This window comes from Protopterus annectens, chromosome 9.part0, assembly GCF_019279795.1.
Source record: "Protopterus annectens isolate FY-2018-M chromosome 9.part0, PAN1.0, whole genome shotgun sequence".
In the NCBI taxonomy this organism is placed as follows: Eukaryota; Metazoa; Chordata; order Ceratodontiformes; family Protopteridae; genus Protopterus; species Protopterus annectens.
Window position 1 is genome coordinate 307,736,748 of NC_056743.1, and position 25,342 is coordinate 307,762,089.

At 43.5% G+C, this 25,342-nt stretch overlaps 1 protein-coding gene across 1 annotated transcript in view; it reads right to left on the reverse strand.

The window, feature by feature from the left end:
• Window positions 1-25,342, reverse strand: part of PSMC3 (proteasome 26S subunit, ATPase 3) — a gene marked incomplete in the record, with an annotated part of 1,066,102 nt that overhangs the window by 849,076 nt on the left and 191,684 nt on the right. Inside the window, 1 exon segment of the mRNA XM_044082888.1 lies at window positions 6,497-6,634. Within this exon segment, the coding sequence (XP_043938823.1) occupies window positions 6,497-6,634 (138 nt within the window).

The window sequence follows — 25,342 nt, forward strand, 5'->3', positions numbered from 1 at the left end:
GGGGAGGAGGAGAAATAAGATTATGGTGTAGTTAAGATCCCTTGCAAAACAGCAGTGGCAAAACCTGCTCGGGATCTGGAGTATAAAGGTAAATTATAATGCTTGGCAAATGTATGCACGGAGCTCCAAGTAGCAGCCTCTAAAATGTCTTTGGTAGCCACTCCTCGTAAAAAAGCTGTGGTAGTGGCTGTAGCCCGTGTAGAATGAGGCCTGATGTTTTCTGGAGTTTTCTTCCCACGGTTGGAGTAACAAAATCTAATGCAATTTCCTATCCACTTAGAGATTGTCTGTTTTGAAATTGCTTTTCCCTCCATTCCTGTTGAATATGCTACCAGTAGCTGGTCAGTTTTTCTATTGCTCTTGGTCCTGTCCAGGTAGTAACATAATTGTCTATGTACATCCAAGGTATGCAATAGCCTTTCTCCCCTGTTCTGTGGGTTGGGTAAGAATGTAGGTAGGTGGATAGCTTGATTTAAAGATACCCTGGAGACCACATTTGGCATAAAAGTAGGATTAGTTCTCATGGACACTATCTTGATGGAAGATCAGGAAGGGCTGTACTGCCATTAATGCCTGTAGCTCAGATACCCTTCTTGCTGAAGTGATTGCAAGCAGGAAAGCAGTTTTCCATGATAAGCACTGTAATTCTGCTGTTGCTGCTGGCTCGAAAGGAGGGAGTGTCAACTTTTCTAGCACAAAGTTCAAGTCCCATGCTGGCAATGGTGGCTTCCTAGGTGGCTTTACATTTTTAATCCCTCTCAGAAACTGCCTGAGCAGAGGATGTGAGAAGACTGGAGGATCCAAGTTGTATTCTGCTGAAATAGCTGATGGGGAATAGGACAGGCCGTTGTGGAAGAGCTCTGCCAAGTATTCCAGGATGCTAGCTATGTTTACCAGTGACACATTCTCTCCTTTTGCAGTACTCCAAATGAGATATCTTTTCCATTTTGCTGAATAATTTTTTCTTGTTGAGGGTCTGCGAGCCTCCAAGATAATGTCTTTAACCCTTTGAGATAAATCTGGGTTATTTAGTCTTATGCAATGTTCCAGGCAGCCAGCTGCAGTGTTTTCAGGTTTGGATGCAGGGTTTTGAAGTTGTTCTGTGTTAACAGCAAGGGAACTAGGGGCAGAGGCCATATTTGTTCCCGAGACATACTCCTCAGTAATGGGTACCAATGCTGCCTTGGCCAGTTTGGAGCTATCAGGATGATCCTTGGACGGTCTTCTTTGATCTTCAATAGCACCTTGTGCATCAAGGGAAGAGGTGGGAATGCATATGCTGTCCGGGTTTTCCAACTGAAAGACAGGGAGTCCACTTTCCAAGCAAGTGGGTGGTACGTCCTTGTGCAGAATTTTTTCAGTTGGTGATTGTGTGGGGATGCAAATAAGTCTATTTCTGGTAGTCCCCATTTCCCTGTAATGGTTTTGAAGATGTCCGGATGCAGCATCCATTTGTGGGCATCCGTGGTAGTTCTGCTTAGGATGTCTGCTAGTATATTTTCTTTTCCTGGCACAAAAATTGCTTGCAGCTGAATGTTGAAGCTCAGTGCCACATTCCAGAGGTCCATTGCCATCCGGCATAGAGGGTATGAATGTGTGCCTCCCTGTTTGTTGATGTACCACATAACTGTGGTGTTGTCCGTCCTTATCAGCAGTTGACCCTGTCGAAGAAATGGTCTGAATGCCTGAATTGCCAGTTTTACTGCCAGCATTTCCTTTTGATGTGTAGGTGCAGCTGGTCTTGAGTCCATAAGCCTTGTATGCATTTGTCCAGCAAGTGTGCCCCCCCAACCGAGGTCTGAGGCGTCTGTTGTGATGGTCTGGCTTGATGCCATGAAGTAGAAAGGGAGTTGCTCCTGTTTTTCTACTGTCAGGAATGCCATTTGTTTTGATGTGTCCAGATCTGCACCCAAGAAGGTTATCCTTTGGGATGGTATCAGCCTTGACTTTTTTATATTGACTGTGTATCCCAGGGCTTGTAGTAGATGAATGACCCTTTCCAAATCTTTTGTTAATTTGTTTTTGTTGTCCGCTTGTAACAGGCAGTCGTCCAGGTAAGGGTAAATTTGAATTCCCTGAAGCCTGCAATGAGCAATTACTGATGCCAGGCATTTCGTGAATACTCTGGGCGCAGTAGATAAGCCAAAGGGCAATGCTGAGAATTGATAATGCTCTGATCCTGCAAGAAATCTGAGGTATCTTCTGCAATTTGGTCATATGGGGACGTGCAGGTATGCCTCCTTGAGATCTAGAGTTACCAGCCAAGACTCCTTGCCCAGGATGGGAAGAAGCTGCTGTAGGGTCAGCATTTTGAATTTTGGAACAATGAGATATGTGTTTAAAGCGGACAGGTCGAGAATAGGTCTCCATTGGTTTTCTTTTCTTGGTACCAGGAAGAGTCTGGAGTAAAATCCTTGCCCTTGTTCCATAGATGGTACCCTTTCTACAGCTCTCATCCTTAGTAAGTGAGTTATTTGTTCTAGAGCTTCTGTCTTCTGATTTGGAGGTAGGTTTGGCATTCCTCTCTTCCTTGGTAGAGTATGGAAGTGAAACCTGTAACCTTGGTCTATTGTCTGTAAAATCCATTTGTCTCCTGTGATGTAATGCCAGTTTACTGAAAATAAGGCTAGCTTCCAGCCTAAGGGTGCCTCTAGTTGTTCCCTGGTAGGTGGTGCCAGAGCCAAGTCACTGCGATTGTCCTGTGGAAGTGGTGGTGGCTGGATCTGTGGTTGTACCTCGCTGGTTGTTAGCCTGCCACGGACGTCCCCTGTAGGCACCTCTGGATTGACCCCTGCCTCTTGAGCGCCTATTCCTGCCTCTCGGAGCTCTGGAGGTGTCTGGAAAGGACCAATTTTTGGAAGGCCAGTTCCTGCTAAACCTTGGAGGCTGGACCTGCAAGAAATCCTTGACCGTCTGGACAGATTTTGCTTTGTTTTGCACCTTCTTCAGCACCTGCTGCGCAGGGGAGCCAAACAAATTGAGCTTATCCATGGGAGCATCTAGGAGCTTTGATTTTACATGGTCTGGTAAGGACTGCTCTTTTAACCATGCATGTCTTCTGATCACTGTGCCAGTCATGGCTGATCTAAAGGAAGCCTCCAGTGCATCATAGCCGCATTTTAAGGAATGATTACTGACCTGCTGAATGTTATGTACCATCTCCTGTACAGATTTTTTGTCTAATGGTTCATCCGAGGACAGTTTTTTAGTTAATTGGTCTAACAAATTCCTGATACTGAATCATGTGGAATTGACAGTTCAAGGCCCTAGCTGAAAGAGTAGCAGAAGTGTAAACTTTTTTACCCCATCTCTCTAAGGCCCTAGATTCCCTTTCAGAGGGGAGGGGGTTTTTAGTAGAAGTAGCTGCTACAGCCTTGGGTCCCTGGGAGATAGTTTCGGGATCTGCAAAAGGGGCCTTATACAAATGATGATGCGTGTCCGGAACCCTGTAGTACCTATCGGGCTTAGCAGGGGCCGGAGGAAGAGAGTCAGGAGCAGTACAAGCATCATTAAAGGCATCATCCACAACAGTAAGGACTGGAGGAATGGCTAAAGGCCTATGCTGTGGCAAATGCAAAAAGGTTCTAAGCCTTTTCCCAGAGTCTGAAAAATCCTGGCCCTGCCATTGAAATTGTTCCCTCATAGCATGCAAGGTTTCCCCAAAAGAAAATTCCTCAGGCGGAGAGGCAGAAGGAATGGACTCTTCTGCATCAGAGTCCTCATAAGGAGAAAAGGGGCCCTCTGGAGGGTTTGAATTATCTGATTCATCAGAGGAGCCATCTGAAGAAACTGGCTCAGGGGGCTCTACTCTAGTCCTCTTCTCTGGAGGTGGGTGAGAGGCCCTGTCTGGATGTAGTTGGGATCCCTGGATCAAAGAAATGAGATCCTCTGCTAGACTAAGCATTTGTGAACTAGAGCTAGGCCTGTGAGAGGGGGTCTTAGCAGGCACAGATTTGGTAGTTTAGCTGCTTTAGCCCTGGCAAAGGCCTTAATCGACATGGATGCAGGAGGCCTAGCAGCTCCACGTGCAGGGGTAGAAATATCCAAAGGGATAGTATCAGATAAATCCTGTGAACCTGCAAGAGCAGGTGGGATTTCAGTAGCAGATTCAGCCAGGCTGGATGAGGCCTCGGTAAGTGGCAAGCTTTCGGCCGAAGGAAGAACCGTGGACTCTGTTTCAGCCGAAACAGAGACACTTCATGGTTGGCTTAACCGCGGTTTCGGCCGAAACCGCGGACCGCGAGTGTCGGTCCTTTTCCTTGCACTTTTTAGAAATTTGCGTAGTTGGAGTATCCGACGGCATAATGTAAGCAAAATCGGAGCCGAAAAACTCTTCAGCAAATTCCGACCGACGTCTAAGCGTCCGTCGGTTGAAAGAAGCACAGGCTAGACAAGCTGCTACGTCGTGGTCTGGGCCTAAGCAAGGTAAGCAGTAAGAGTGGAAATCTTTATGAGGTATTTGTTTCCCACAAGTTAAACAGTTATTCACTTTTTCTGACATCGGCTGAGGCAAGAAAGAGTCCCCAACGGGGTACTTAGCTTTTAGAAGTCTTCGGTACTTGTAGTAGTAATCTCTGGTTCTGACCGACCGGCACTTACGAACAGCTTCTGCTTCGGGCGCCACGCGGCAAGAAAGACTGAGGAAAATGGCGTCGGCTGATGCCTTTATACCCGAAGAACTGCAGCTATGACGTCGGGTGAAGTGCGACACCAGCCGAGGCCAGACCCAGACTTTGGAATCCGGCCAACCGAAGGGCTGCCTGATGACAGGACAACCCATTTGTAAGGACTGCAGATGCATCCTTGAAGGACATCAGTACTAAAGCAGTGAGATGATATGCACAGGGAGAAGGCTACTACAGTAAGCTCTCCAATACTGCAAAGGCAAGTCATGGCCTTCTCTCTAGTAGAGTAGCCACACTGCACTGCTTAGAAAAAAAAATGGATCAGCAGTCCAAGTAGTAGCCTGATACGATACATTCTTGAAAAAATACAGTCACTGCTGCCCCACTACACTGCTCTAAAATGGAGATCCTGGGTACTTCTATTATTACCACAGCCAAAATGTCAAGGTGGAGGAAGTACAAACTTTCCAAAATGGTGTCATCAATGGGTACTATGTCCTGCTGCCAGCTTATATCCCCTAGAAGTTTTTAAACATACCACTGTTGACTTTGTCTTAGGGAAGTTACAGATTTATGTATAAGCTCCTTGAAACCCTGCAGGACATGTGATTCTAAGGATCAGATGGCTTGTAGTCCAGTGTTAGGGATGCTGACTCAAAAGCATCCTCTCAGAGTAGAATATAGAAGGGAAAAGTGTCATGTTCTTGTTTTGCTAAGAAATCTAAGCACTTTAAATCCAAATCTGGAACTTCCTTACAGCCCTACTCAAAATGCTCCCTCATAAAGTTCAGTCACCGTGACAGAAACAGCTTCTTGAGAGGATCCTGAAGAAATGGTCAATTTGTCATAATCCATAGCGAAGGAAATATTTGAAGAGTATGTCAGGTCTTACACTCAAAACTTGTACTCTGAGGAATCTAAGTGATGATTCCCTCAAGTGTCTTCTAGCTTAGTTAGGCTTACAAGTCCACATTTTTCACTCACCACTGGAGCACTTATGTTGAAAGCCATGGTGTTCAAAGAAGGCACTTGCTGTTCTTCTAAAAGCTAAAAAAAAAAGCATGCAAGCAAAATCCTTAGTCAGAATTTGCTTTCTACACAACTGACAGACTTTGGATTAACATCAAATTCTGAGGTACACGACATCTCCAGAAAATCTAACAGCCAAATTAAAGGCAAATGCTATAAAATGCAATACATTAAATATAACAAAGTACTGCAAAAACTAGGTACTTACCTGCTCTCTGGAAGTTGTCTCGAAGAGTCCAATGGATATATGTAATAACAAATCATCATTTTGTGACAAATATAAACTGGAAAATGGTACACACTGCTCTTCCCTTTCAGCCACATGTCAGCGTACTGTCCAGGGATGGAGGAGCAGCTCAGCTCACTGGTTACATCTGCAAAGCTCAGGATGTCAGACAGTAGGGCATATGTCTGCCTTTGACTACCTTCCATGCACAGGAATTTATACTGCAAAAGTGAAGCCTCTGATGGACAACAATTCACTTAGACAGCTCATGCTACATCACTACAATTTAAACACAGGACCTGACAGCTCTGTACGCAGCAACTCTCAGATCCAACAATACAAATATCGGCACATGTCCCATCAACATCAATGACTGAACAGATCTGCAATCATTTCTCCAGTAAAACTATAGTAACCTCAATCCTAGCAAAATGATTCAGGAGTTTTGCCTTCCTTTGCTCAAGGCAAACTCATTAGTCGCCAAGCATCTTAAGGAAATTGCAGATGCCAAATAACATTATGCTGCAATCAACTAAGATCGCTACTGGAGTTGTAAACCTTAATTTTTATTTATTTTTTTTTTTTGGGGGGGGGGGGGGGGGCTAACTCAACCTACCTCCTGAATCTGTTTGTCTAGACCTCCAATATCACTGTACTGCTCCGTTGGGCGTTCATCTACCTCCATAGCTTTGACTCGCGAATCATACTCTGTGGGTAGAGTTTCCAAGATCAAATAGGAATCTTTATTCACACCCTGGAAGAAAGAAATGGAAAGCGTCAATCACGTGTCAAGAGAGATCTTTTTCTTCCTATTTTCAAAGTAAATTCACTGCTACAAAGTTTCAGGAAAAGAATGACTGGTCTATCAAAAGCAAAGCCATACATGTCAGTTAAGTGTCTGAAAAGTTAAACTGAAACAGGCACACAGAAATACCACACCTGATGAAGCCAAGAGCTAAACCACTCAACTTCAGGATTTCTGACCTACAATATAATCTTCTAGGATGAAGACTTTAACCTTGGCATACAGTAATGCAGTGGTAAGAATCGCATTTCTAGCTGGGATACCTTCTGTACAGAGTTTCATGTCCTTCCTAGTATCTCCACAGGTTTCCTCTCACCTTCCAAAGACATGTCAACAGATGAAGGAAGTACTGATACTACAAACTGCTAACACTACAAACTTAAACCCAGCAACATGTTAGTTCAGGCATCAAGAAAAGAACTGAAAGCTGCTTACAAAGTTTTTTGACAGTCAGGTTGCTCTGTAATAACCAAAACTTGAGAATGGAAGTACACAAGCTAGGGGGCTCACATTAGCAAAGGATTTGTTAGAGAACAGACATCCATCTCTGGCAGACTATTTCAGTTTACAAATCCTGCAAGAATAAAACTTAATGGTATACATCACTTTTCTCACATTTTCCATTGTCTTACCTTTCTCTTCCAATTCCTGTAATACCTTTTGCAATGCAATTCTAAACAGAATGCTGTTGTCTATCGGATTATCAAGCAGTTGTCCCTTCTTGTGAACTTTACTTTTTAATGAGGAAAAGGTTGTGTCTGAGCCATACACATCCTATTAATATCAAAAGCAGAAGTCCTAAACTAAGCATCAGCAGTGTCATGCTATAATGTGCACTCAGTTGTGAACGCTGTCTGGGTAAGTTTTAGTATTTTCATCAAGGGAAACCATATTTTTGAGTTGGGTCATCAATAGTTTTCAGAATTTCTCACTAGTACTGTCCAAGCAGGCTTTATACTTTGCATTCCTAAAGCCCAGAGTAACAGAAGCATGGTTAGAATTGCTGGAGCCATGTCAGACTCCAAACCAGTTACAAGTGGCGTCCCACAAGGCTCAGTCCTGGGACCTCTCTTGTTCGGTATATATTTCTCGGAGGTACAGGCCAACACGGAAGGACTGTGGCTGACCAAGTTCGCAGATGACTGCAAACTAGGTGCCATAATAGACTCTCCAGCCGACACAAGCATCCTACAAAAGGGCCTCATAGAAACAGACAACTGGTGCCAGAGCCATGACCCCAAGCTAAACGCCAAAAAGTGTATAGTCATCCCCTTTGGCAAAAACAAAGTGCCCACAAATTACCACATAGGTGGTAATCCATTACGTACGGAAGAAGTAATTAGGGACCCAAGTTGATAGCAATCCCTCATTTGAAAACCACGTGGCCAAAGTGGTTAGAAAACCATTTTATACAGCTCACCTAATCATGAAGGGATTCACATCTAGATCAGGGGAGGTCATCGTGCCTCTTTACTCATCCCTCATCAGGCCCATAATTGAGTACAATGCCCCTTTTGGGATGTACCTTACCAGACACCTGCAGCAACTGGAAAGACCCCAAAAGTACCTCACTAAGAGGATCAAAGGGCTCAAACAGATGCCATATGCTGCCCGGTTAAAGAAACTCCAGCTCTACTCAGTGGCATACCGCCTGCTCAGAGGTGATCTGTGCCTGACGTATAAAGCCATGTCCAACCCGGAATTAATGGACATGCTGCACCTCAGAAAATCCATCAAGCTACGCGCTCGAGAGACTTGAACCTCAGCACTGAAATAAACAGGACATGCTGGAGGGACAGATTCATAACCCAGAGGCTCCCCTCACTCTGGAATAAAATCCCAGTCCAGGTTAGGCAGAGTCCCTCATTGACTCTCTTCAAGAGGAATCTTGATGAGTGGATGGCAGATCGTAGGTTTACTAGAAAAAGAACTGCGACAAATGAACACGCCCTCACTGCACCACTTCTATTAAAACAATCCAAATGGTATAGATATCCACCTTCAATGGACCAAGCAAAACATAAAAGTTTTAAAAGGTAAAGCCTTCAGTTTTAATTTCTGCTTTTCGTCCTGCTCCTAAGCAGGACTTCTTCAGACAAACAACAAGAATCAACAAATCTCCACTTTTTAAAATAAAATCACATTTCAATTACAGTTGAAATCACATTTCAATTAAAATGCTTAGTTCCCTGTAACGGGATTTAAAAAGGCCACCCCCCAAGAATAAAAGACAGCACATTTTGTACTTTCAATAATATTTGACTTTGTAAACAAGTAAAACATGAAAGTAAGAAATGAAAAATAGTAAAAACAAAAAATAAAAGAAATAAATATTCCCTTCTATATTGACAAGTTACCAGCAGTGCCGTTCAAACATACAAAAAGTGCAAAAACAACACACAGTGCCTGACTGTGTGCTAAAACAACACACAGTGCCTGATCGTAGGTTTACCCAGGGTATCACTTCTGTGTCACTGTTAGACAGAGGCACAGTATACTAACCTCGAAAAAGGGCATAGCAAAATTCATTTAAAATGGGTGGCGAAAGCCAAACACACTCTGGCTAGGCTTATAAATGCCCTAGGGCAGATAGCCTAGTATGAACCTATGAACCCTCTTACAAAGCATTTTTTCTGTGTCCAGTACAGAGTTGTAAGAACTGCAGTCTTTTCAGTTCTCTCAGGAACGGCTAGTACAAATCAGAGCAGGGTCAGCAACAGGGATTTTTATACAGCTGTCTGCAATATAGCTGTAGCCAGTAAAATAAATGTGCTTTGTTCTGAGCTTTAAACTTGACTACAACTTTTCAGTGAGAGAAACAAGTTAAAACATTGAAAGAAAGAATGGTTTTGTATTAGAACATTACCCCATCAGATGCGCAGTAGCAAGGACCGCCCAAATCCTGCCCACTACTATACGTTTCCCTGTAATTATCAGTCTTACTGTGAATAAACATGACATACCCAATGTCACCAAACAGAATATGGAAAAAAAAGTATATTTGAATGTATGCGCTGCTGCAAGTGCGCGCTAGCTATTCTATATAACGCGCACCTAAACAATTTGTAGTGATCTGTGCAGGAACGCAAATGGCAGATCTCTTTACTTGTATTCGGTTTTAATTATTACTGTTTCTTAGCTGTTTGACATCCAGTATTTATTTACGGTGCCACTCCCTATATGCCAAAGAACTTCCATGTCATTCTGTTGGTTTGCAGATATGTATTTTTCAAAATGCGTGTTTTTTTTTTTGTTTGTTTTGTTTTTTGTAATGTCTGCTGCATTTATTTCGGGGGACAGTGGATTGCGGTAACTAAGATAAGAAAGGTAAAACCCTGGAACCGTAATGTTTAACATACAATTCCAGTTGTTAACACTGAGACATACCTCTCAATCTTTAACGCCCTAAATATGAACAAAGCCTAATAGAATGGGGGGGTAAACTACCAAATACAGGGAGAGAATTTAAGTACTGCATTTATAAACTTAGAAAGTTGCTAGCTTTACAAGTTTTATGTTAGCATGCATTTCAAAAGAATGTAAACTAAATGCAACTAAAAAGTGTGTCATTATTTACTGACTTCCATGTTCAGTAATTTACCAGAAAACCACAAATTTTGTGTTATTCTGATAAGCACAAAAGTATACTTAATAAAGGTGGGGGGGTGTAGGGGGCTTGCCCTCTGCAAAAGCAATTTTAAGTACAAAATTAGGATGAGGGTGTAAAGTACTGATTGCATATTGCCCTTCTGTCCCACTAATACTTGAACCTGTTTTTACATCTTTTAATTAAAGGACACACAATAACTAGCTTGGAATGGCCGTATTTCAAGAACGGCAACATTGTGTCTTCTGTATATCGAAAAATTAAAAATAAAAATTTTGGAAAAGAAAAAGAAAAAGAATGGCAACAAACGGTCACAGATGGAATATTCAGAATGAATATTCAACAGGTCGCTGGATAATCTGCATGGCCTGTCACTCAGACATATTTTGCATGCAACCTCACAAGGCGTTGCTCTGTCAATCATGCAGGCCACACCCATTCCTGTGCAAAAATCATGGTGGGGTATTGTTCTAATACAAAGCCGAAAGTATAGCTGGAAGTCTTGACAGTGGTTAAGGAACGTCAAGCTTTAGTTGCCAAAGTTTACCTTTTTCTGATTTCAGACAATCCCAAAGTACCTCATGTAAAATTTTCTTTTATCAAATGTAGTATTTCACAAAAAGGACATCCTCTGAAGTACAATCAGAAAAGGAAAGGGATTCCAAGCCCCTTTACAAACCAGATAATTTAATGTAAACAATAGCTGTAGCTGAAAAAAGGACCCACTACAGTATACTTGAAACAAAAGAAAAACACAAGAAAGAATAAATGAGAAAAAGTAATAGCACTCTGTCTACAGATTATGAAAGTAAACAAAAGCATTCTAAGTCAAGAGAAGAAGAACAAGGTAAGAGCACTGTAACAAAATGTCACTGTGCAGGCAGAAAATGTAATGCAGGAAAAGTCAATTCAAGAAACAATATAACCGTTTGGATCACCCCACCAGGCAATATAGTGTAGAACAAATTAAAATAACCAACTACTTACAGTGCTTTATGGGCCTAAATACGACACACAAAATCAAGGTAAGATAAAACAAACACTTTTCAATATCTAACCATAGTTGTCCTTTAATGAAATGCCTAGTGTTAATGCTATATTTCAGCTTAAAAGAACGTGAAACAGAAATGAGATGTCACACCAATTAATTTCTTATACTCCAAAAAAAAACTTGGAAATTCCAAGGTTCTCCATCTTTTGCATGTGTGCATGTGTTAAATTTAGCACAATGGCCATAGTTATCAAAATCATGAGTCCATCTTAACCAAGAGAGATACTACAAATGATCATCTGCTTGAGGAATCTAATGTCTCCGCAAGAGTTTACAATATTTGTCTCTCAGGCTGTCCTACTAACTACAAGACAAATTAAACTCTCTACTTAATACTGGAAATCACTGAGGCCCAGAAGCAAAGTGAATCAAATGTATATTTAAGAAAACAAAATGGAGCAGATTAGTATGTTTAATGCATTCTTTTATAGACAGGATCTTCCTAATGGCCATAGTGAGAGACAGCACACCAGGGACATTTGACCACTGAAAAAAAATCAAGCCAGCAGCGTTAAGCATGCATGTCAGTTACTTCAAATTATTGGTACACTATTTCATTACAGTACCTACTAATATAAATAAAAGCAGAGAGAGCATGCACACCTTAGCCTATGAGTCAGCCAGTTCTCCCCAGCCACTTAGCAAACAAGTGCTTTGCAAATCAAGAAAAGCAATAAAAGCTATGACATGTACACTGCAAGCTACCACCTGCTCACATTAAAAGAACTCCAACAAAAGCACCTGCATGGAAGAAACCCTGAAAGAGGACAATGGTGGAAGAGTACTTTGGATCCATAAACAGGGTGCCAGTCACAAATAAGTGATATAGAAAGAAAATAATATACTATGTGCAACATCAAGGATTTTCTTTGGTAGATCTAAAACTAAATTATACTCACTAAATCCTCCAAAGAGGACTGAGCTGGTGGACAGTATGAGACACAGAGATCAAAAGGCTGAACTCGACACACCAGGCAGTGCAAACTTGGGAGCTGTGGCCCATACAATAACACTTAAAGCTGTAAACAATGACTAAAGGCTATGTCACCAATATCTGCAAATGAGATATTTCTGAAGCAGGCACTAGAAGAAAGTTGCATCTCTAGTTCAGCGGTCTCTGAAAGCAGTATTTTCCAAAGTATAGTAATCCACCTACTTGGAAAGGATACAGCCACTGACAATCCACTTAGGAATGGTTTCTTTGGTAAATGCTAGCTTTTACATCTACATAATAAATATGAAATGATGCAACAGCTCCAGGTAAAACCGGAGCAACATGCGTTCAACCACGGTGTGAAGTGCATCCTCCACACTGATTACCTCCCTGGTTGAGGAGTGGGAATGCTAACATAAAAGGATCGTTTCAGAGACAATCTAGAAAACTTTCAGTAGGAAAATATGAAATGGACCTTGAGGGACACTGAGTATTTCTGAAAGGTAAGGTAATAGTTTTAAATTCCAAGACTTGTAAGTATGACTTTCAAATGGCGAGGCTAAATATGCAAAAATGAAGACTTTATAGGTCTGAGACCATTCTTCACAGTGTTTCGGAGTATTCCCTTTTCTCCCAGATATGGTGATACTAGAATTAGTATTATAGTAGTGGAAGAGTATGCATGTGGTGGAGGGTACAAGGAGGTATGACACCTTGCAACCCGCTTCTTTTCTCCTGTAGTCAAGTATTTTTCCACCACAACTATGGGACTCAAAATTACGGAGGCTCAGAATTACAACAGGAAGTCAAAAGGCAAGGTACATCTCCTTGAATAATCAAAGTGGAGAAAAATTAAACAAAACTCCAAAAATGGGAATATGAAACAGTGCATAAAACTCCCTGAATCAGAGCTCAAAAAAAATCCTATATTAATTAGAAGCTTTCTGACTGTGAAGCTCATAGAACCTGAAGGCAAAGGTGATGGATACAAAAAAAGACATTTTCCAAGATGATAACTTGAATGCTGCTGAACCAGTAACTTTGAACAAGAGAAAAAGAATGTTAAACATGACATTGGAGATCCATATAAGGAATGAGCTCTTCAAAGGTGGGTGAAGATAGAGAACTATCTTAAGGAAATGACTAAGCAGCAGGTGCTGGGGCACAATCCCACAATCTGGAACAGCACAGTGGGCATAAACAGCTGATAAACACACCTTAAATGTTCAAAATCATATAAGGTGCTTGAGAAAAGTTAGGATCATGTACAAATGGGGACAGTACTGGGCAAAGCTCTGCCCAAATGGAAAACCTCTTCCACTTAGGGAGGTGGGGGGGGTAGTGAGTGTCAGGTGGATGGATTCCTGGGGGGGGGGGGTGGCAATGAGTGCCAGGTGGATGAATTCCTGGTGGCTCCTTCCATACGACATTCCAGTACAGTCAGAAGATTTACAGCAAGAGCCATGAATTGAAATGGAGTCAGTTGCATCTCCAGCGCTGTGGGACCACCTTTAAAATGATTAGCGGCACTCTCTATACATCCAGAAATCTGAGGTTAGCAAACCTCTTGGCCACTAGGGAAACAAGGTCTTTCTTCTTCGAAATTTGCACTCTAGACTGGAACAAGAGGGAACAGTGGGAAGGCATACAAGAATCTTCCTTGCCAAATGAAGAAGAATGCATCAACAAGCTTCTTCCTGCTCTGCTGCAAAAAGCAGAAAAGGAGGAAAATGGTATTCTCTTGAATGGAACAAAAAACAAAAAACAAAAAAAAATCAAAATCTCCTGTTTATTCCACTTCTGTAAAAGCTGTACCATACAAGGCTCTGGACTCCACAACTCCAGGAAAGGAATGCAGGACAGAAAGGCATTCAGGAATGTTCATCTCATGCAGGCTAAGAACTGGTAACGTAGTAATACTTCTGTCTACTATTCACTGAGACACACATACCTGTGCATTGAGGGAAGACACATGCTCATTTGTTTTTAAGTATCAAACAGATCCGTTTCTAAAGTAGGAAGGGCCAAAAAAGCAGTTCTCCCTCAAAGACCATCAAGGCCAGCACAACTGCATCTAGTTTCTAAATAGCTCATGTACAGACCCCCTCACACTTCCATAAGGAAAACTAGTGGCATTACGTGCCGTACATTCAGCTCCAAGAATGGAATGCCTACATGAAGGTTAACGAGGACTGGATCAGTCCACCAACCAATCCAGGATTCAATTAATTGGTTCTAGCACCAAACATTGAGAGAGCATGACAGCTTTACAAGCACTCACTCCTCTCAGCCCACCGCAATACCTGCACCCTTACACATGCAAATGACATTGGCATCATGAATGAAGACTGTACCAACAATCTCAGAAGGTGCAACATGGTACAGGGCATGGACTCTCCACCACACCTGCATTCAGGCTGCAGAGTTAACTACTCAAAAGGCTCTCTCCCCAGGCAGTTACTGCCATCAATGGTGCGTGACAAGTTCTATGCCAGTGAAAGAAGTCCTTTGAGACAAGCTCAGAGGATCTTTCCTAGCTTATGGTCACTGTCAAGGAAAGCTTCCATGGAAATGTACACTTTAAGAAAATTACTAGGGAGGTGGCTCATCAATAGAGCAAACAGACAGTTGTCCACGTACAAGAATACAGGGAGTTCCTTCTCCTGCAAGGTTTTGTCCATCACAGCAACACCTTGGAAAGCACTTAAGGATGTAGAGAAAAAAACAAAAAGCTAACATTTTTATGAAACTGGTTTTCCTCTCCTGGGTGAATCAAAGAAACCTCTGATATGCTTGCTCATACTGATGAGCCAAAAAAAGTACAGTTTTGTACCTACCATAAATGTAGATGTTTGAGTGAATTCACTGCTGCACTTGGGTTATCCTGCCGTCAGGCAGTCCCCGCAGTCGGCCAGAGTTCAAAAGTCTTGGTCCGGCGTCGGTTGCTGTCGCCTCCTCCCTGACATCAGTGCGCCAGGGGTATACAAGATGCAGCAGATGCCATTTTCTTCAGTTTTTCTTGCCCCAGATGTCAGGTGCCCCCAAATAGGTAGGCAATACATATTGCTAAGAAAACATACATAAAAAATAGAAACAATACCTTCAGCTACAAGCGAATATACCACATTGGCTGTATAGGATAGAAAGGCATAGACAAGTCCCAGCTAAGAAAGTGGGGATGGAGGGTGGGTAAACTGGACTGCAGCAGTGAATACACTCTAACATCTACATTTATGGTGGGTACAAAACTGTACTATGTTCATCGTGTTTCACTGCTGCAGTCATTACACTTGGGTTGAATCCCAAAGCTGAGGTTGGGTGGCTGGGTCTGTATAGGATTTGGAGTGGCTATGAGACCCTGCAGAACTGCAGTGGCAAAGCTAGCCCTGGATTTGGAGTAAAGAGGTAAGTGATAATGCTTGGTAAAGGTGTGCACTGAACTCCAAGTTGCAGCTTCCAAAATATCCTTGGTTGGTACTCCTCTAAGAAAGGCCGCTGAAGTGGCTGTCGCCCTGGTAGAATGAGGCCTAATGTTACTAGGCACAGTTTTTCCATGTTGTGTGTAGCAGAAACGGATACAGTGTTCTATCCACTTTGAAATGGTTTGTTTTGAAATAGCCTTTCCCTGTGTTCCTGCAGCATATGATACAAACAGTTGCTCAGTTTTCCTGAAAGCTTTTGTTTTGTCCAAGCAGAAACGTAACTGCCTGTGTATGTCCAATGAGTGAAGAAGTCTCTCCCCTTTATTCTGGGGATTTGGATAAAAGGTTGGCAAGTGAATGGTTTGGTTAAGAGCCACACTGGATACCACCTTTGGCATGAATGTAGGGTTTGTTCTTAAGGAAACCCTGTCATGATGAAAAATTATGAAAGGTTCCACTGCCATTAGTGCCTGTAACTCTGAGACTCATCGTGCTGAAGTTATTGCCAGCAGCAGAGCAGATTTCCAAGACAAAAATTTTAAATCTGCTGAAATGGCTGGCTCAAAAGGTGGTAAAGTAAGTTTTTCCAAAACAAAGTTGAGGTCCCAAGTTGGTGTTTGTGCTCTACGGGGCGGTCTTATGTTTTTAGCTCCTCTGAGGTACTGTCTTAGTTATGGGTGAGAAAAAATAGGAGGATCCGTGTTGTTGTTGTCTCTTTCGGCTTTTCCTGGTTAGGGGTCGCCACAGCGGAACTCTGGTCCGCTAATGATTGGTAGCCGAGTTACCAGCCCTGCCGCATAACCTTCAACGAAGGTACGCCCATTCACACATGTCTCCACGCAGAAGACGCTCTAGCTGAGAATCGAACCGGACAGCGTGTTACTGTGAGGCGAGGATCCGCGTTGTAATGAGCTGAAATAGCAGAGGCGTGGATCTTAATAGATGAAAAGGAAAGGCCTTTGCCAGCATCTCAGTTCAGTATTGTAATATCTGAGGAATATTTGGAACAAGAGGGTCAAGGCCTTGAGCCTGGCTCCAGGCGCAGAATCTTTTCCACTTTTCTGAGTAAGATTTCCTGGTGCTGGGCCTCCTGGCCTCCAAAATGACATCCATAACAGCTTTAGAGAGGAGTGTTGACTGTTTGGTTAAGTAATCTGCCATGCAGCCAGATTTAAGGTTTTGAGCTGGCTGTGCAGGATCTGATTGTTTTGCTGAGTCAGAAGATGAGGTATTTGAGGTAAAATCCATGCTGGGCCTTGAGCCATGTTCCTTAATATTGGGTACCAGTGCTGGCGTGGCCAGTCCGTAGCAATCAGGATCATTTGCGGCCTCTCTAGTCTGGCTTTTAGTAGTACCTTTGTAAGGAGAGGAAGTGGTGGGAAGACATAAACTTTTAGTGTTTTCCAACTGAATGAAAGAGCGTCCACTTTCCATGCTTGAGTGTGGTAAGTCCTTGTACAGAATTTCTGTAGTTGGCAGTTCAGAGGGGAGGCAAAGAGATCTATGTCTGGGCTCCCCCATTTCTGAGTTATCATGCTGAATACTTGTGGATTTAGTTTCCACTCGTGAGTATCCATGATGTTTCTGCTTAAGTCGTCTGCCAGTGTATTTTTCTTTCCTGGCAGGAATTGTGCTTGCAGATGAACTTGATAGGTCAGTGCCGTGTTCCACAAAGTCATTGCTTGTCTGCATAGGGGGTAGGAATGTGTGCCCACTTGCTTGTTTATGTACCACATAACTGTGGTGTTGTCCGTCTTTAGTAGCAATTGTCCTGGATGCAGAAGGTCCTTGAAAGCTGTCAAGGCATTTTGTACAGCTAGCATCTCTTTTTGATTGATGTGGAGATGCATTTGGTCTGTGGTCCACTTGCCCTGGATACATTGTCCTGTCATGTGTGCTCCCCCAAGCGTAATCCGATGCATCTGTTGTTACTGTCTGCCTGGCTGTGGGTAAAGTAAAAGGCTGTCCCTTGTTGTGGTGACATGCCTGTGCCCACCACTGAAACTCCTGTTGAAGGCAGGGAATGAGTGGTATTATTGCTTCCAAACTGTGGCAGTGTTGAGTCCATACACTTTTCAGATACCATTGTGACTTCCTCATATGCAGTCTGGCATATGGAATTAGTAGTATGCAAGATGCCATGAACCCAAAGGCCTGCAGAATTTTTCTTGCAGGGAGCTGGGTCTTTGTTGCCATGAAATGAAAATACTGAGTCAGTTGCCTTTGCTTGTCTGGTGTGAGATAAGCCATCTGGGCAGTTGTATTTAAGCTTGCACTCAGAAATATTATCTCTTGTGAGGGCACTAGTTTTGACTTCTTTTCGTTTAGTGTGTACCCTAGGCCAATTAGTAATCTTTTTTACAAATGCCAGATGTAGTAGAATGTACTTGCTCTCTGCTTGAATAAGGCAGTCATCCAAGTAAGGATATATTTGAATTCCTTTTTGTCTGCAAAATGCAATTACTGGTGCCAGGCACTTTGTAAAGACCCTGGGCGCAGTAGATAATCCAAAAGGCAGTGCAGAGAATTGGTAATGCTTTGTGTCAGCTATGAATCTGAGGTATCTTTTGCAATTTTGTCTGATTGGGACATGCAGGTATGCCTCTTTGAGGTCCAAAGTAACAAGCCAAGCCTTCTTGCCCAGCATGGGAAGAAGCTGCTGTAGTGTCAACATTTTGAAATTTGGTATATCCAGGTATGTGTTCAGAATAGATAGGTCCAGTATGGGTCTCCAAGTTTTGTCCTTTCTGGGGACCAAGAAAAGTCTTGAATAAAAACCTTATCCTTGTTCCTGTTCTGGTACTTTTTGAATAGCTCTCATGTCCATGACAGCTGTAATTTGTTTTTGTGACTCTGCCCATTGATTTTGAGGCAGGTTTGGCATTCTTTTTGGCCTTGGTAGAGTGTGAAAATGGAACCTGTAACCTTGAGACACAATATTTAGTACCCATTTGTCTTGGGTGATTATATGCCAGTTTTGTTGAAAAAGTGCTAGTTTCCTCCCTAAGGGAGCTGCCAAAAGGTGGGGGTTTAGCATTTGAAAGGGGAAGTCATTGAGATTGTTTCCTGAATTGCTGTGACTTGTCTTCGCCTCCTTTTTGGGTTGAAGCACCCCACTGTCGAAGTCTGTAAGAGCCTTGGGGCTGAGATCTGCCTCTTGGGCTTCTGTATCTGCCTCTTTGTGGTCTGTCTGACAATGGAAATGACCAATTTTTAGAAGGCCAATTTCTGCTAAATCTAGTTGGCTGTACCTGTAAGAAATCCTTTACTGTCTGCATAGATTTTCTGCTTTATCCTCCATTTTCTTTAATACCTCTTCAGCCTTAACACCAAACAAAATATCATGCTGTATAGGAGCATCCAATAGTTTTGCCTTAACATGATCAGGTAAACTTTGTTCTTTTAACCATGCATGCCTTCTAATCACAGATCCTGCAACTGCGGCTCTACAAGACGCCTCTAATGAATCAAAACCACATAGCAGAGTATGTTTTCCCACTTATTCAGCTGCATGCAATAAGTTCTGCATTTCCTTATGTTCAGGACCTTCTAAGCTTGTAGGCATTTTTTGTTTTAGCAAAGACATTAAATATTGTTGGTATTTAAGCATGTGGAACTGGGAATTTAAAGCCCTTATTGCTAGTGTTGCAGAAGTGTAAACTTTCCTCCCCCATCTATCCAATGCTCTGGAATCCCTGTCAGAAGGAACTGGGTTTTTTGCAGTGGAAGCCTTTACCCCCCTTTGGGACCCTGGGAAATAGTTTCTGGGTCTGCAGCAGGGTTTTTGTAAAGAAATTTGTGAGAGTCAGGGACTCTGTAGCACCTGTCTGGCTTGACTGGCGCTGGGGGCAAAGAATCAGGGGTTAAACTAGATTCAGAGAAGACATCATCCACAATATCCAACACAGGTGGAATAGCCAGGGGCCTGTGCTGAGGCAATAACAGAAAATCTCTAAGCCTTTTCTTGGATTCTGAATCATCCTGGCTCTCCCAATGGAAATGCTCCCTCATAGTATGTAAAGTTTCCCCAAATGAGTAATCCTCAGGAGGAGAGGCTGAAGGTATAGATTTTTCAGCATCAGAGTCCTCATAGGGGGGTAAAGAGTATCCCTGGTCTGAAGAGGAATCAGAGGAAATGGAAACCTGGTCAGAGGAATCATAGTCCGTATCCTGCCTAGGCCTTTTATCAGGAGGAGGATGGGAACCCCTGATCAGAGTAATTAGGTCTTCGGCCATTTTGAGCATCTGTTTCTTAGGAATGGAAGCCTGTCCAGGAGAATGCTGTACTTGTTTCTTTGTTTTTAATGGAGTTTTTGACTTGGCTGTTGCTTTGACTGTAAGCTGTGAAGGTCTGAAGACACCCTCAGAAGCCGATGCCTGCTCAGTGGCTCCGGACCCACCTGAGGGAATACTTTCCGTAGGCCCAATACCTTGAGTTTCCAGAGGCCTAGATGTCTCCATGTGGGAGTCGGAGGCGGCCTGTGGCTCTGAGGCTGCAGGAGTCAGGGGCTGTGAAAGCGCCTCGCTGAGCACCGGCGACTGCCCTGGAAGAGGCTTCGTCTTTGGACCTCGGTTGCTTGTCCTTATCCTTGTCTTTGCGTTTTTTGTGTATTCTGTTCGTCGGTTGTTCCGACGGCATGGTATAATTGAACCTTCGGCCAAAATAATGGCGTGCAAAATAAAACCGACGTTTAATAGTGCGTTTGTTAAATCTAGCACAAAACCGACTAGTGACGTCGTGGTCTGGGCCTAGGCATGGAATACAGTAAGAATGGAAATCCTTATGAGGTATTTGCTTCCCACAAGAAATACAAGTATTAACTTTTACTGACATCGGTCTGAGGCAAGAAAAAGTTTCCCCAACGAGGTACTTAGCTTTATTGAAGACTTCGGTTCTGAAATTAGAATTCGAAAATCTCAGGAGTCGGCCGACCAGCACTTGCGAACTGCTTTTGCTTCGGGCACTGTACGGCAAGAAAGACTGAAGAAAATGGCATCGGCTGCATCTTATATACCCCTGGCACACTGACGTCAGGGAGGAGGCGACCGCAACCGACACCGGACCAAGACTTTGGAACTCTGGCAGACTGCGGGACAGCCTGACGGCAGGATAACCCAAGTGTAATGACTGCAGCAGTGAAACACGATGAACATCATCAGTTATGTCCACTAACACTGTCCAGGCACCCTGCTAAAACAATAACTTGACAGCCTGGAGAGTCACCATTCAGCTTCTGACACACAAGATGTGCTTGCTGAAGTCTCGTGATGTCCAGGATTGGGCAGAAGTATTTCCTTCTTTTAAGAATCAGAGTGCACACAGAACTACTGACCTTGTTCCAAAGGAAGAGTAGTCCTGATCACCAATTTCAGGAACAGAGTTTGTACCTGACCCAAGAACTTTACAGAGACAGCTTAATTTTTCTGTAGAACTCCTTCTAGAGAGGAATCTAGGAGCTCTAGGACACAGCCACCTGAGGCCATGTTTACAATTTCCTGGTCCTTGATAAAGTCACTCCAAACTACAGCAAATTCAGAGAACCACTCATAAAAGGCAGCCCTAAACTGTAGTCAGGACTACAGCTGCAGAGCTAGAGAAGTGGTCCCCTTATGTGAACTACCAGGTACTGGAAGAGACAAGACTATATGCCACTTCAGTGCCTTCCTCAGAACATGTCTCCATTTTCTTCTTGGGGGGACTGGCTAAGACTGTGAAGAGAGAGAGAGATGCAGGGGACTTGTACAAGTTCTCCACAATGGGGAGTCTGCTTCCTTCTTCATGAGGTCATCTAAGAGGTTTTTCAAATGATAGATGAATAAAACCTCTCCCTTGAGATAAGCAGAGAAAAAAAAGTTTCAGTGGCAGACTGCGCGAGCTTCTCCTTAAAGGAGGACAGCTTCAGCTGGGTCATTACAGGAACATTCCAGAACTAGCAGCCTTAGTCATCAAATCAGTGCAGTCCAAACTACACCCAGCCACAATGACACCCACTATGGATGATGAGAGAGTCCTGATCACTTCTTCCTTCACTACAGATTCAAGGAAAGAGAAAAGCATTTCCAGTATCTCTAATCTGAACAAGTGACACAAAAAGAGGTGAGGGGCCAAAGAAGATTTCCCTTACTCAGCAGCAGAAATCAAAACTAGAGGCTTAACAATATTCGCCTGAGCAGCAAACAAGTTGATCTGAGGAGTAACCCACTTCTGAAACATATTTGCCGTTCATAGGTATGTACTAGGCTAATAGCCCTGGAGCCTTTACAAGCCTAGCCCATAGGATTACCCTGGCATCGTGCCACCCAACCTTAGTTTCCAGTGACTCTACAGAGTAGAGCCACTGGAGTGATCCCGGGGTGAATTTTCTATTTCCCATCCACTAGTCAAGATTTCTCTTTAAGAGGGCCAGTGAGGTGCTTTGCTTGACATGTAGGGGAAGTCTATTCCAGAGCATGGGCAGTCTCTGGGTTATGAACCTGTCCCCTCCAGTATGTTCTGTGGATTATGGTAATGAGGTTGAGATCTCAAGTGTGTGGTGCGGAGGGATTGGGATTTCTTTAGATGTAGCATTTCTAACATAGCTGGGTTAGACATGGCTTTGTAAGTCAAGCAGAGAGCACCTCTAAGTAGGCGATATGAAACAGAGAATAGTTGGAGTTTTTTTAGTCTGTCCATATAAGACAAGTGGTTAAGGCCTAGGATCCTCTTTGTGAGGTACTTTTGTGGCCCCTCCAGTTGTTGCAGGTGTCTAGTGAGCTACATGCCAAATGGGGCATTGTACTCGATGATTGGCCTAATGAGGGAAGAGTAGAGGAAGACCATGACTTCTTTCTTCCTGGATGCAAAACCCTTAGTAATAAGATGTGCCACATAAGACTTTCTGACCACAGTGGCAATGTGGTAGTCAAAAGAGAGGTTGCTGTTAGCCTGTGTTCCCAGATCTCTTATGTCTTCTGTGTTCAGTGGACTACCATCGATGTGGTAATTCAAGGGAACCGGGTTTTTCCAAAGGGGGATGATGACACATTTTTGGCATTGAGTTTAAGGCCATAGTTCTGACACCAGTCGTCAGTCTCAGTGAGGCCTTTCTGTAGGATGTTATCACTTGGGGAGTTAATAATAGCTCCCAACTTGCAATCGAAGGTGAAATTTGTCAGCCAGAGTCCTTTCGTGTTGGCCTGCTCGTCAGAGAAGTAGATACCAAACAGGAGAGGACCCAGGACCGAACCTTGTGGGACTCCACTCATGACTGGTCTGCAGTGTGACTTAGACTCAGCTACTTTCACACTGTGGGTTCTATCTGTGAGTCAGTTTGCAACCCACCTACTGATATAGGGGTTGATGCCTAGCTTAGTGAGTTTTTCGATGACTCCTGAGTGGGGAATGGTATCAAAGGCCTTGGCCAGATCAAGGTAGGCTGTATGAACCACCTTGCCCTCATTCACACCTCTGGTGACTGACTCAAAGAAGTCAACCACGCATTATCTACCCTTCATAAAACCAAACTGTGTAGGATCCAGAGTTTGGAGACTCCCTATATCCTTGCTTATTAGGTCCATGATGATGCGTTCCATAGCTTTGCATATCAGACTTGTCAGGCTAATGGGGCGATAGTTCCCAGGGTCTGTAGTCACTCCTCCTTTCTGGAGAGGGCTGACTAACAGTGCGCCAATTGGTATGGACAAAGCCTGAAGTGAGATTGTGATTGAACAGGGCGCACAGGTGAGATGCCAGTTCACTCTGTAGTTCATGTAGAACACAGCCAGGGATATTGTCAGGTCCCATACAAGCTGTATTCTTGGCCTTGGACAGTGCTGCTTTAACCTGTGCAGCAGTAATACTGGGTGCCTGGCAATCTACTGGTATCGTGATTGGTCCTTTGGGGGGGGGTAAAGTTGGCACTGAATCTGTCGGCCAGTATATTGGCAATATCTGTTGGCTTGGTATAGGAGGTACCATTGTGCAGTAGCTCAGAGCAAATCTGGGTACTGGCATGGAGATTCTTTACTTAACTATAGAAGGCCTTGTGGTTGTCCTTACTATCTGCTGCAATTCTGTTTTCATAGCTAGCTTTAGAGGAGTTCATGAGAGATCTAAATTTTTTGCCAAGGCTGATGAGGGAGTTTTTCCAGTATTGGGACTTTACCTTATTTCGCAGCAGTTTCCTCTTTCTGTTGTAGAGTTTGTTTATGGCAGGGGACTACCAGATTGGCTTCCTTTTTTTTGGAGGAGAGCGTCTTGGTTCTGTTGGGTATGGCGAGATCCATGCATTTGTGTACGTGTTTGTACAGTGCACTGGTGTATGATTCGGTGGTCATGCAACTATTCTCCATTTAGCTTTGGAGAAGTTTTTCATGGTGGTTACCTTTGCAAGGGGGGGGGGGACTTCCAAGGTGATTCGTTTGTGGTCTGATCTAACCAGGGAGGAGTGGACTACTGGTGTAGAGCAACTGTCGTTGCTACCTCTAGTGGGGGTAAGAATGAGCTGTTCTAGAGCATTGGAATTGATGAATTCCAGGAAACGGTGGGCAAGTGTATTGGTACACGAGTAGTTTTCCCAGTTAATGGAGGGTAGTTGAAGTCGCCCAGTAGGAGAGTGTTAGGTTGGACCCAAATATTCTCCAGGGTGGTTAGGAACATGAAGTGAGTCTTGGGACATGGTTGGGGACCTATAGCAGGCTACGACCTCAATCAATGTCTTACTCAACTTTAGCTGCACTTGAAGTATCTCAGATGTGTTATGTTGGGTACCAGCTTAGAGGTGTACATATCCATTATGAATATGGAAACACCACTGCCTTTGGAGCTTCAGTCCAAGTTCTGGGGCCAAAAGGTGTGGAATGAGTTATAAAGCCTGGTAGTGCAGGGGTGCTTTCTGCTGCCTTGAACCAGGTCTCTGTTACAGCATAAATGTCAATGTTCGCCATTTTAAGGAGTGCTTATAGCAAGGGCATTTTGAGATTTAGACTTCTAGCTTTGAGCAGCATGACTCTCATATTGCATTTGTTTGTAGCTGCTATGGTGGTAATTTGGTCTTTGGAACACTGCCTAAAAAAGGCACTATAAGGGTGGCAAGATCATTAGCCAGTATCCGGAAGCCCAGGTGTGACAAATGCAGGCCATCTCTGGCAAATCATCGAGACCTGTCAATCATGTCATCTTAGGCAGACAGATACTGGATCCCCTTAGAATGACACCAGAAACTTAGCCAATTGTTGAAATCAATCATTTTCTGCTTGTACTGTGGTATCATTCTGGGTGATGGTGGGATGCTGCTCAGGGCTAGGGTCATACCCACCTGGGCTACATAATCCGAGAGCTCCTCCATGTCTCTTTTCACGTAATCCAGGGAGGTATGTCTCAGGTCATTCACACCCACACGTACAATGACAGAGTCATATTTGTACTTGTTGAGGGACCCGAGTGCATGCATTATGTGGCGGATCCTGGCACCTGAAAGGCAGCTGACTGTTACTTTCTCCTTATTCAACCTGAGTGGGACATCAGTGTGCCTCACTATCGAGTCACCTATGACTGGTGTGTTGGGCATGCTGTTTTGCCTTAGGGGCTTTGGCTGAGTGGCACACTGTTTAGGAGAGTTGTCTCTCTCATGATTAGTGTTGTGTTGGTCGTGTGCATTTCTGC